General features: G+C 37.9%; 2 protein-coding genes across 2 annotated transcripts in view; one reads left to right on the top strand and one right to left on the bottom strand.

Annotated features, from left to right (window-relative positions):
* Positions 1-13,657, top strand: part of LOC130421317 (uncharacterized) — a 792,526-nt gene that overhangs the window by 142,774 nt on the left and 636,095 nt on the right. Inside the window, exon 2 of the mRNA XM_056749137.1 lies at positions 9,360-9,391. Within this exon, the coding sequence (XP_056605115.1) occupies positions 9,360-9,391 (32 nt within the window). The remainder of the gene's footprint in view (positions 1-9,359; positions 9,392-13,657) is intronic.
* Positions 1-13,657, bottom strand: part of LOC130421318 (histone H4-like) — a 366,115-nt gene that overhangs the window by 148,512 nt on the left and 203,946 nt on the right. The window lies entirely within an intron of this gene.

The following is a 13,657-nucleotide window of genomic DNA, read 5'->3' as shown; positions in this document are numbered from 1 at the left end:
ATGAAACACAGTTGAGTTTGGGCACCCCTGAATAGTACTATACACCTCTCCTGAATGAATAGATGAAAAATACATGTATAATTCCATTGCATATGGGGAGAGTCTTTGAACAAAAACTAAAAGAATTGTGTTTTTGTCAGAGTACTGTATTTTTGAAAATGCTTACCCACATGGATCAATAAGGGGTGGTCTGTGACTCTTCTTCCGGGAAGCAGTAATGTGACATGTCAAAATACGTGCCTGTTGCAGACGCATGGGAAGGGTTTATGATAAAAGAGACAGAAGATACCCACTTAACTCTGATATATAACATTTTTAGAATGCCCTTTTCTGTCCTTAATTGTTTTATTCAGCAATTGCCAACAATAAGGGCTTGAAAATAATTTGATATCCATATCTATCACGACAGAATTAACTTTGATAATGGTGATATAATTTTTAAACAACTTTTAGATATTTCAATACACATTAGACATTCGGGTCTGAGCCCTCGCTCTGCTCCACAGTTTCCCAACCTACAAAGTTTTAAGAAGGTTCCTTAGAGGTTTCTCATGTTTTTGAAAATGTTTTTTATGTTTGAAGAACGTTCCCAGTTAACAAAAGTCCCCATCATGGTTATCCATGTTTCCATGAGTTGGGCACTTGTCCCATTTTAGGTTTGGTGTATCTAATCAAATGAGGTTGGGTGGTGATGATTATTGTGACCTTTGTGATGCTGTTTGAGTAACAGAACTCACAGAATTGTAGATTGTTTTCATTATACTGAAAAACAGATAAATTCAGGGAATGTAAGTAAATTGACACAGAAGCTGTAGTATGACACAAAGAGACATCAAGAATCAATGTCTCAATAATGGTGACAATCATCAAACTCATTCAGATTAACAGACCAGCTGCAATGGATGCTAGAGTGTTGTACTTTGATGTTACTCTGCATGCAGTGCAGCATGAAGTGTGCTTTTTTTGATTACCACCAGTGTGAGATTCATACGCCGATTCTTGATATCTGTGTTTTCCTAAAAACTGCAGTTATTTGCTTCCTGTTTTCACAAATCTGTTGTATATTTAGTTTATATTTGCTTCCAGATTTCACAAATCTTTCTAGACACAATGCAAACAAGATTCGCTGATCTTATAATTTTCTTTCAGGTTCAAACACAGCAGTTATGCCAGATGAGATGGTGATGTTAATGACCCTCAACCAATGACTCTTGAGGGTTAGGAAATATTACCCACGCAAATCAGTTAAATTTTACTTACATATATAGGTAGCAAAGTAAACTATATGTGATCTACTCAATACAATTGAGGTAACAATTTGCACTCAATTTGATTGAGTAGATTTTATTCTATATGTGACTGGTTCATTTGGGCAGTAATCACCCAGGAGACAGGTGGACGATCACTTAAATCTTTTCTTTAATTTGGCCGCATCAGCATCTGGGACAATATCAAATGTGTTGTTATACAGTGGCTCAATGATGCTTGGCTATATCTTTAAAATGAAACAAACATAAATTTAAACCAAAGCCACGCCATTTTGCAATCATAATCTCCGTTTTTATTTTGGCAAACTGCATAATTGACTCGATTAACAAGATCAAAATGATTACAGATGAGTCACATACATTCTGGTCAGACATCTGTGTCAAACTATCTTCGTAGACAAATGTAATTTGTTCATATTTATAGCCAAACAATCGGAGCACTTACCAGCATGTAAATCTCACGAGGCTCTGCCGTGTATAATGCAGCGCCCCCTTGCTTTACAACCATGCAAGTTCATACAAATGCTGGCACAATAATCAGTATGGAGATGTCCAATTTACATGATCGTACCCAGAGGCGGACAATCCTGGGGCCAAAGAGTAAAAGTCCTGCCATATTTTTGTTTCACCCATGAACTCAGCCGCTGATTTCACCAGCGGAGGAACCAAAACATTCCTTTCAAGTCACAAGCAAGTCTCAAGTCCTCAAAGAGTTAAAGTTAATGAGATCATTAAGTGAGTAATTTAATGATGATTGAGTGATGAACACCTGCTGTTAACAATCAACATCACTGAAGAAAAGAGAAACACAAGAACTACAACTGACTTCAGCCACAGCCTTGGATGACATCAGCTGAAAAAAAAAAACATTTTCACCATAATTGTGGTCAGTGTTTGCTTTAGTTGTGCTCTTGAGTCGTTCAGTAATAGGTTGTGGGTCTTTTTCTGTCTCTTCACTCAACCGAATGCTGGTATGTCGTGAGCACACTGGTGTTCTCACAGACTCCCCACTTATGGTTATAAAGCACTTTAGGTGTACAGGAATACACAACCGAGCGCTATATAAATGGCTTATTTATTCAAAGATACTTGCTTCTTAAATAATTACAATATTTTTTTCATGGCAAACATTTGTTCAATGCTGAATCAAATCTTGAAAATTGAACAGAATAGTTTGTATTTCTGGTTTAAATCTCTCTGGGTTTATGATCTGCATTTGGATATAAAAACCTCCTAAATCAATGGCACAATAAAGCTTCAATATTGGGATCAGTCTTTTAGAGATGAACATTTATCATATGAACCTCAACAGTGGTGACAATTATAAGTCATACTGCATTGCATGATGGGAGTTTTTCATGCATTGCAGCTTGAAGCATTTTGTTGAGCTTCATATGCTGGTTCTTGATGTCTGTCTAGAAAGTTTTAATTTAGCATGTGCTTTGTTGCTATTGAATTTTCTCACTGATACTTTTAGATAAACAGTTTGTTTTAACACCGAGTGTACTGGGTTCATTATGCTAAACATTAACATGATTATGATCTAAAAGAAATATTTCGCCTGTAAACATTTCAGTGTTAGATCAACTCATCAAATAAAATAAGTGAAGAATTACACACTTCACAAAACTGATCTCTCTGCTTTATAACAGTACATGAACTGATACAGTGCATAATCTAACTATAGGGTCAAGAGTCCAACAAAAGCAAACACTGATCTCCATGACGGTGACATCATTTAACCAATAAAACATCAACATCTCAATTACAGCAGGTGTTCATCACTAATGCTCAATCATCATTTAATTACTCACTTAATGATCTCATTAACTTTAACTCTTTGAGGACTTGAGATTTGACTTGAGATTTGACTTGTGACTTGAAAGGAATGTTTTGGTTCCTCCGCTGGTGAAATCAGCTGCTGAGTTCATGGGTGAAACAAAAATATGGCCGGACTTTTACTCTTTGGCCCCAGGATTGTCCACCTCTGGTCTTTTCTGAGCTCACATCATTATCAGTTTTATTCAACCCCCAAGTGACATTCAATCTTAGTACTTAGTACAACATCCTTTTACAGTTATAACAGCTTTTAAACGTGAAGCATAGCTTGACACAAGTGTCTTGCAGCGATCTACGGGTATCTTCGCCCATTCATCATGGGCAAAAGTCTCCAGTTCAGTCACATTCTTAGGCTTGCGCACTGCAACTGCTTTCTTTAAGTCCCACCAGAGGTTCTCAATCGGATTTAAGTCTGGTGACTGCGATGGCCACTTCAAAATGTTCCAGCCTTTAATCTGCAACCATGCTCTAGTGGACTTGGAGGTATGCTTGGGATCATTGTCCTGTTGAAAGGTCCAACGTCTTCCAAGCCTCAGGTTTGTGATGGACTGCATCACATTCTCATCCAATATCTCCTGGTACTGAAGAGAATTAAACACACCTACCCACACACACACACACACACACACACACACACACAAAGACCTCCCAACCCCAGAACAAGACAATGCTTTCAGACATGTCTCCCATCCCCAGTGTGTAGTCCATCTGATGTGTGTGATTAGTTTATTAGAGAGAGAGATAAATTAAATGTTAATGCGTGTAATGTTTCTTCTAAGATCAAGTAAAAAAGTTTTAAAAAGTCTTGCTCTGGTTCCTGGGTAATGTCTCTCCTATCTGACAACCCCACACCACCTGGCAAAAATGTTGGTCCCATCATGCGGAACTTACAGCGGGTGTCTGTCTCGTAACCCACCCGCCACATGAAACTAGGGGTCTGTCTTTCTTATCAACATGACCCTAAAAAAGTTTATAATTGTGTGTTTTTATGACTTGGTAATCAAAGGCTGAGGTTTTCTGTTTTTTTCCTAGGTTTATCTTCTATATTTCTAACCCGGAGTTTGGCAATGTGACATGATGTGTCATTACATAGAGAGTTTCAATTAAATATCTGTGTGTGATGTTTTGTCTTAAGAAATGAGTTGGTTCCATGTTTAAGACTTTTAACTTTAAAATGGATGAAAGCGTTTGAGGCTTTGAGATTGAATTATCAAACTGCCATGAAGTATTTTTAATTAAAGGATATGCTTCGACATGATTTTTCCTTTTCACACAAGAGTGTGTCCTAATGTGAGTTTTTGCTAGAGTAATCATGCCAATGTGCTCTGACCAATTTTTAGTGTCCATGGGTTAAGTCAAAGATTAATTAAACCAAATGTTTTTTTGGATGATATTCTACTGCCCCCTTGTGTTCATCCTCACATGTAGTGCAGAGGTCGTCAATTAGTTTTTACGATTAAAGTCATAAAGTAAATTGGGGAGGTTCTTGTTTTTTAATGCAAATATACAAGCCACGTCAGGGGGGCGTAATCACCACCTCCTTCATTCAACAGGCCTTCGCACACTTTTTAGTTTACATTGTAACATCAGCTCGACGAAGACGCTACACTTCACGTGTTTTTAAAACAATGGCTTCGAATCTAGTTGGTAAGTAAAGTTACATTTATTAAGGTAGCTTTGTTGTTAAAACTTTAACGTTTAACAGGATTTAAATAATCTCTGTGTACGATGCAGGATATGCGGAAACAGCATTTGACCAAATTGATCTGCTTTGTGAGTATTACTTCATTTCGATTTACAATTATTTTCGAAATGGTAGATTTATAATTGTTTTATTTATATTTGGTTTTATTTTTAATTCTATATAGTAAATGCTGAATTGATTACTGCTGCAGCTCAAAGCGATACTGCTAATGGCAATTTGCAAGGTAGGCTATGTTTATTTTCATAATAAAACCGTATTTCTTTTTACGTATGTACCTGTGGCAAGATTAAATTTGTTATATTTTTATTTCAATATAGTAAATGCTGATGTGATTACCGATGCACCTCAAACAAGTGCTGCATACAGCAATTTGCAAGGTAAGCTTTATGTAACATCTCTTTTTCTGAAAAAAAGATATTGTCTAAAATCAGTTTTGAAAAAATGTACTATCTTGTTTTTATTTCCCAGGGTTGATTTGTCTCACAACCCGGATTTGGGGCTCCAACAAAAGCCGCAATTTCCTCAAGACGAGTTAACAGACTTAGTTTAAAACGCAAACGTGTCACCATAAATTCGCTACCAGCAGATCCTCCAGCACCGATACAAAACGTTACCATTCAAGCTAGTCAACCGGTTGGTTAGTGTATATCTGTAGCTCATTTTTATTTTGGATTTGCAAATATGTTCATCGTGTACTAATATGTATATATATTTGTGTACCGTGTCTAAACAGATATCTACACGGAAGATGTACTGATGGGTGATGCCACGGCAACCTGGAGCAGTGTTTTGGCAGAGTTCTTGGAGGTCATCAAAAATATACCTGAGGTCGTTTTAACAAACAACAGCGAAGTCATAACCTCATCCGGGGTTCAAGGGGCACCTGCTATGGAAGATAGAGCTGTTCCGGTGAAATCATCTGTGGATTTACCATCCAACCAGTATCACTTTAACCATGAGTTGATGTTGGAGATAAGTGAAAAATGTCGCCAGCTACAAGAAAGCCTGAATATCCACAGTTAAACAGGCGACTGTTGGATCATACAGACAATCTTCAAGGGACGTTACAGAGGATTGTACAGAGCCATGAAAATGAACGCAGCCAAAGACAACTAACGGTAAGATTATTGTCTAATCTTAATCGAGCTATTTCACACACTGGTAGTTTTTAATCAAGGTTTAAAACTGTGTTCTTGAGCCGTTGTTGTTTGGAATTAACGTCTATTTAGTATTCTTAAAAACAAATGTTTTGAAGCACGGGATGGAGTAACCCTCGGGGTGGAAGGATCTTAGCTTTGACTAACCCAAAATAGTTTTCAATATTTTGAAAATCCTTGAAGATTATTTCTGGATGGCCAATGAGGTAGGGCCTTCGAGACTGAACAAATGGATACAGACTGGTAAAATCAACATACCTAATCTTCTCTCCCTCTGCAGCTTTATGGTACAGCTTGTAAGAATTTGTGCGGCCGCCAAACAACGCATCACCTGGTTTCAATCTTTCAGGTGCAGAGTAAGTGGACATAAAGTGTATTACATCAGGATCAGTTCTCTTAAACTCCCGCCAACGACACTCCCACATGACCTCAACATCGAGATTGTATGAATAATTACTTCTAAATAAGTATTGATGGAGTATGCTGAAAATATGTTTCTAGTACCACAAAGCCAGTTGGATAAGATCAAGACTGGTACCCCACGTGAGACTATTGTGACGTTTGTTGTATGTTTTGTTTTGTTTTTTCCTCCCGTTGTTAATCTCATTATTAGTTCAGTAGTTTCCACTTGTGTTTCATCATTGTTAATTAGTCCCACACCTGATTCTGTTTTTCCCTGAGTGTCTTCCTTTTGTATTTAAGCCCTGTGTCTCCCTCTGCTCCTGGTCGGTTATTATTAATGTCAATGGATTATCAAGCTGGTTTTGTCTTCCCTGTTCTCTTGCTCCCGTGTTTGTTTTGGACTCATCTTCATTAAACCTTATTGGATTATACCTTTTGCATCTCCTTTCATCCTCCTCCGTGGCAGCCCTGACAACTATTCAGCAGGTTGTGGAGAATGACTTGGACATGACTATAAGAAATATTTTGAACCGTCCTGATCTGGGATCATATGAAAAGGCTAAGATGTACACTGCTGTTTTACAGAGATTTTTAACAATGTCTAAACAAATTGACAGGGAATCCAACACATTAACATTAACCATACCACAGGCTGACCTCGTTGAAAAAGAAAAACATACTGTAACAGATAGTGTGAGTGGTGATGATGCTATGGACAATGTTGTGGATGACATTTTAAAGAATGTTCCAAAGAGGAGTGTGAAAAATGTTCGATACATTTAGATAAAATGTCCAAAACTAAAGAGAATACATCCAAAGGTAGAACGATCCCTGTCCTGTGTGAACACCCCTTCAACACAAGCAAATTATCCGGAAGGCCTTGCATTTCAATCACCCCCTCTTAACCCGGCTCGTTGGATACGTTTTTAAGCTCTGAGATTTGCATGATTGTTGTTGTTGTTGTTTTTTTCTTGTTATTATATGTATTGTTCAATGTTTTGCATATGAATTAAGGCTCAGAAACAACACATTTATGTTTCTTTAGTATTTATTGAAAACATCAGACATAAACATTTCACCTGTTTGTACACACTGAATACAATTTAAAACACTTTCATTACATTGAGCATGTTTTAGTTATTTAACAAAAGCTGACACAATTTTATCATTTTTAATAAAATCATCACTATACAATCTCATGACATAATTATAATCAAACCCTTTAGCCATGTGGTAAAGAAAAAACACACAATGCTGTCCACATGTGTCTGATGAATAATCTTGGACTTGTACGGTCGAATGCTGTATCTCCTTAGAATTGCATTTTAAAAACTTTTTGATATTTTGTGGAAATCCTTGGTTATCTGGTTTATTACCAAAACTGTCGAAAAAACATCCTACACTATCCTCATTTACGTAAATGGCTAACCAGTGTTGTCCCGGCATTCCAGAAGGATGTGTGTTCACTATAACCATCAAGGGGAGTTTTTTTAATTGATTTTTGGGTAGGTAGTCGTACGGTAGCACACCCAGAAAATTGATATTGCAGGAGATCTTATCCATCACTGCCGTAAGCTGTATAGTATTCATTTTTGGTGCATTAATATTAATCAACTAGTATCTGTCGACGATTTGAAACCTCAAGAACACTGTCAAATGTAGCATAAAGTAGCAGATTTATTGTGCAGGGTAGAGGTTGTCTAAAACGTGCTTCCAGTCTATTATTACCACTCTTGATTAGTGATATGTGCTGAGCGCATTCAGAATCAGGTGTTAGATTGAACATAAATTGTATATCCAAAAAGGAATTCTTCTCGATCAATAGACAGGGACTGATTTTTAAGATGCCTAACAGAAGCCAATGCTAACTTGTAAAATTTCCTCACTGCAGACCCGTTTTCATATGCAGGCTGTAGCGGTTTTGCAGGGTGTTGTTGTCCATCAACATAGATGGCTAAGAATTCTAAATCATAACTTTTAAAAGCGAAGGGGTTTTTATCATATGAACCTACAAATGCATCATTATCAACCATGGCTAGTACAATAGACTTTGGTAGAGTTCCTAAGAATAGGTTTTCTTGAGTGCTAACCCTGCAACCAACTGGTATGGAAAAATGAATACTCTGTCCATGGGGTACTTGGCTGTGGTTGAGAGCAGGGCCTGTGCATGGCCCAACCTAACAGCTGATGATTTTGCCACTTTTTTCACAAATAGCTGAGAGGATGTTTAGTTTATAGGCTACATTGTCCTCATCAAGCAAAATTCGTCTTTACCTCTGGTCATCCTTATTTTAATGTCCACTCCATTAAGTATCAGTTTTTCTTGAAAGAATATATTGCTATGTATGGGTGTAAGAAGCTGGACCACGTTGCTGGCGTTGGTCTTTTTGTCAGACCATGATTACCCCCTGCAGGGTCAGGAGTATCCATATGCCCAGCTGTATCTTTGTAAAAGAGCCCCGCAGAGAATAGTGTTTCCAGGGCACCCTTGCCATAATTTGTGAGCAGTTCTATTATACAACGATAAGGATGTGTTCTTGAACTCTGTGATATGAGACGATCCCCAAGCGACACATCAACTTGTGAGAATATTGAGCTTTGAGTCAGCTGTACTGTAAACAGGTCCAGTTCGGTTTTTAAACACTCCTCTGACATGCTGTGTAGTAATGCCATGATCTAAAATATTGTTTTAACAGATTTCTTTGCTCTTTTTGCAGCAGCACCCCTTGTTGTAGCCTTGCGCTTATGTTTGACAACTGATGTTTTCTTAGGCTGTCGTTTTCTTTTCTTCTGCTTATGACCACTCCTCCGGGTCCCTGGCGGTCTAGTCATTCTTTTGCGAGTCATTACCATCAACCCCGAACCATCTTGACTGTTGTTGTGGTTATTAAACGAGTGCGATAACGTATTGCTAACAACATCGCTTAGTATGTTTTTTGCTGCTGATTTGAGATGCGGCTTTGCTATGTTAAATCCACGTCTTAGCAGGGGTACCGCCATTCATAACAGATCACGAAAAAGTCCACCCAGACCGGCTCCATACATAACCCCTCCCCCGGCATAGCCAGGGATTCCATTGCCTGCCTGATTCTGGTAATATGCCACGTAACGCATGGGGTCGACATTGTGGTTGTTGTAGTACACCATTCTCCAAGTTTATTTTCCTAAAAAACGTAGTATTTTATGGGTCTAAAGTGTAATTTAGCGCAGACCTTTCCGTAACTGAAACGCACGTCTTGATTCTGATCGTCTTTTACTTGTGTGCTTATCTCGGTGATGGTAGATTTATTAATCGACACGTAATGGGGTTGGTCGTATCTAACACAGTAAGCCTTGTTTATGGGATGAATTCCGACTCAAAATGATTAACAAATGCACGCACAGTCATCCGTGAACGTGATACACGTTACATTTGTATTTTACGATTCACAAACAAATGCCTTATGATTTGATTCTGTGAAATTTAGATTTGAATAAACACGAGGCGATTCGTACAAATAGAGGCAGATTTGTGATTGCAATGTTTTATTTTCTGTTCATGTATATTGATTTTGCGCATACCAATGATAAGTTGTGCATTTGTGTATCCTGCAATGCGCGTCCATTTATCCTGTTCGGTTCATTCGGATTTTGAGACTTTCTTTACGCGGTTTTGCATTGGACAATCCACACACACGCAACTGCAGATCCCTGCGCAACCGTGGAAAAAATAAGAACTACCACTAGATGGCAGCCTTACGGAAACCATAGGTGCTGATGACGCATTTCACTATTTCACATTTCACTACAAAATTCAAACATTTCAAATAATTTAAACAATTTGAAGTGAGGCGATTGTCTCAGCATACCAAGGTGACTAGAAACATGATGTTGTCCAGTCACGACTTCTTGTTGCACAACATCAGGGCAAAAATGTTAAAGTTTTAGGGAGGTTTTCCGGAAAGAAATTAGATTAGACTAAAATAAATAAAATAACTGTCCAAACTGAAAAAACTTATGCTGAACATACTTGGCGAAAATCGAAACTTGAAGTTTACTAAACAAAACTTGAAGATCACGATAAAATCTATAAAGACAGCCTGCATGGCCTTTAATATTGAATTAGGCAAAGCTAGACAGACTTATTTCTATTGACTGCAACAACAGTCATAGGCTTTTTGCTACTGTAGAGAGACTAACAAACCCCCAAGTCAAGTCCCCTTCTAAATGCTTTCTGATGACAAAGCAACTATTTTCCTCGAAAAGATAAATAATTTCAGAATGGCAGTCAGCAAAGCCCTACATGGCACTCAGGTCAGTCTGACTTTATTACAACAATCTAAGAAATTAGCAACATTATCTGAATTTCAGACAATTGATCAGAAAACTTTGGAGAAAAAAGTAACGCATCTTAAGTCCTTAACATGCAACCTGGACACACTCCCTGCATCCTTTTTCAAAAAAGTGTTTAACTGTTTAGAAGTAGATCTTTTAAAAATAGTAAATACGTTATTTCTCTCAGGAACTTTCCCAGAGTCCCTCTTACTGATTTGTTTAATCCATCACATGACCTAACAGTTCTAGATCTATCAATCTATGCTCACCACTTCACCTTATTTCTTAAACATTCAAAAACGGATAGAAATCAGGAAGGAACCATTGTATTCATCTCTGAAAGTAACACTGCATATTGTCCTTTGTCTTCCATGTTGGCCTACCTGAAAAAACATTCACAAGCTGGTCCGAAAGACCCATTATTTGCCACATAGGAAGGAAAGCCTGTTTCCAGCCGCGGGGTAGCCACCCATCTTCATCTGCTTTGCTTTGTGGGCTTCCTCCAGACCATTCAATTCAAGTTTATTTATATAGCGCTTTTCACAATGTGCATTGTTCCAAAGCAGCTTTACAGGGGCAAACAGGAAAACAGAAAAGGTAAAACACAGCACAGTGCATGGTGTTTATAGAACGAGTAAGATCATTCTAATAAATAATATCTAATTAATAAATCAATAAATGCAGTCTCCCTGCTGTGGCGAGGAACCCAAACTCCAATGATTGATTAATGGAGAAAAAATCCTCGGGAGAAACCAGGTTCAGCCGGGAGGGCCAGATCCCCTCTGACGTGTCATTGCTGCACTCAGCGACCCCGACCAAAGGTCACCGAGCAAATATCCACGAGGAAGAGCCCACCATCCGCAACCCAGAAAATACCACTCACCAAAAACCGTGCAGGTTCAACCCGGTCCCACTCCACGATCAACACCAGAAAACAGAGGACCAACAAGGGAAAATAGTAATGGCATGTTGTAACTTTATTCCTCTGTTGACATGATCCACAAAACAAGGCCAAACTGGACCCACACAACCTCAGCAAATGAATCCCCCCAACCACAACCAACGAGCCCACAAACACCCAACCACTTCAAATCAGGGCCACTGAATGCAGCTATAACTTCAAACTGCTGACATGTGATGTAAGTTTAGCATTAATGTGACAAGTAGTCCGTCTTTGATCTTGGTTGGGGATGTAGTGGTCTGAGCTGGGATGGTCCGATGGTCATATTTCTCTTGGGTGGTGGTGGAATTGCCTTATATGGAGCTGGGATGGTCAGTCAGTCTGCAGCTGTATCTGGCGTAATCTCTAGTTGGGGATGGGCATATGTCGATCCACAAACTTCAAAAATGCATCACTTTGATTAAACAGCTGAGATAATGAAAGTTTTTTGTCAAAGATTACGCCCAGATTACACTCAGATTAATCATTTAACCGCTTAAACATGTGCATTTTAGGTTCTGGGATTCTGAACTTTTTCCCAAAGGTGTGTAACAGCGCCACCTGCTGTATAACAGTACAAACACTGATTGCCCTAAAAACTTGTCTTTGGCGGGCAACCGTTTTTTTTTCAAATGACGAGATAACTTGTCAATGGCGGTGAAAGAGTTAACTGTATTTGTCAGAGTAATAGTGCAGCCTTCAATTTGCAGGTTGTAATCTGACATATTCGGTTTACGTGTTTTTGGTGCTATAAGTACACTGTAAAAAATGTTCCGTATTTTTTACGGTAAAATTCCGTAAAAAATACAGGAAAAGATGTAAACAGCTTTGCAATTTAAAACTTCAGGGCACAAACTTCAAGCTGCGTATTAACTTAATACATTTGAGTCTATTATATTAAAATCATTTCTCTACATAAAATGAAATTTGGTCCAAATGCATAAATGTGAAAACATAACATTTACTTAATTTGTTTCTTTGTAACTCATTATTAAAAACATCAAAGTTTAAACAAAGCAACATGCAGCACGACATCTCATCGCCTGACCTTGACTAAAACACAGACTCCACTCTTCAGCATAGTGGTGACCCACAAAACATTTCATATCAGAAAATAGAAAATACAAATTCCGTAGTTTTTACGGAAAAAATACCGGAAGCTGTGGTTGCCAGCAAAATACCGTAAAATTACGGGAACATCCTGTTTTTATTCATCCAATCAATTCACAGTAGAAAACATGAGCCACACCCACTATTCATCTTGTAAATACGTCAGAATACTGAAGACGATCATCACTTCTGCTTCACAGGGACTGCAGCATAACAGCCATGACTTGATGCTTTATTGTTGTTTAAAGTTAGCGTTATTGTGATCAGTGTTTGCTTTAGTTGGGCTTTTTCATCTTTCATAGTAGAACTCCAGTTTTCTTTGGGCTGCTATGACATAGTTTTGTAGCAAATAGCTTCAAAAGAACATGTGATAAGATTCTTTACAGGATTTTGTCTGATGTTGTATAATTTCTCATTGGGTTTTTGTTACAACATGTTGAGTGAATTTACATTTAAGATTCGCATTTCCTGCAACAATCAATATAAAGAGTTTTTGAACTATTATAAGTTCTGCGTTTGGTCTTTGACATCAACAATCAGTGTATGAATCTCAACAGTGGTGACCAACAAATGAAAAGCTTACAGCCGCAATGCATGCTGGGAGTCATGGCTGAGTTTTGTGCTTTGATGATACCCAGAATGCATTGCGTTTGTCTTACGAGTTTTTTTTTGGTTGTTAATATTGTTGAGTCAAACTGTTTTATTCTTGATGTCTGCTAGAAAAAAAACTTTTTTTTTTTTAGAAAAATGTTGGACGTGCTGTTAAAGACCTATATTATTTAAGTTCATAGAATCTCATAAATGAAGACAACAAATCACTTTAAAACTAAAACATGTAATAGCAGTCCCAACTGAAAAAGATATTGTAGTAGTTTTGGTGTCTGTTTCGACACACAGATATTAAAACCATTTTTGTGTGAAA

This window comes from Triplophysa dalaica, chromosome 5 (genome assembly GCF_015846415.1).
Source record: "Triplophysa dalaica isolate WHDGS20190420 chromosome 5, ASM1584641v1, whole genome shotgun sequence".
In the NCBI taxonomy this organism is placed as follows: Eukaryota; Metazoa; Chordata; class Actinopteri; order Cypriniformes; family Nemacheilidae; genus Triplophysa; species Triplophysa dalaica.
The sequence above is the reverse complement of the archived record's forward strand: the minus strand, read 5'-3'. Positions and strand labels throughout refer to the sequence as shown.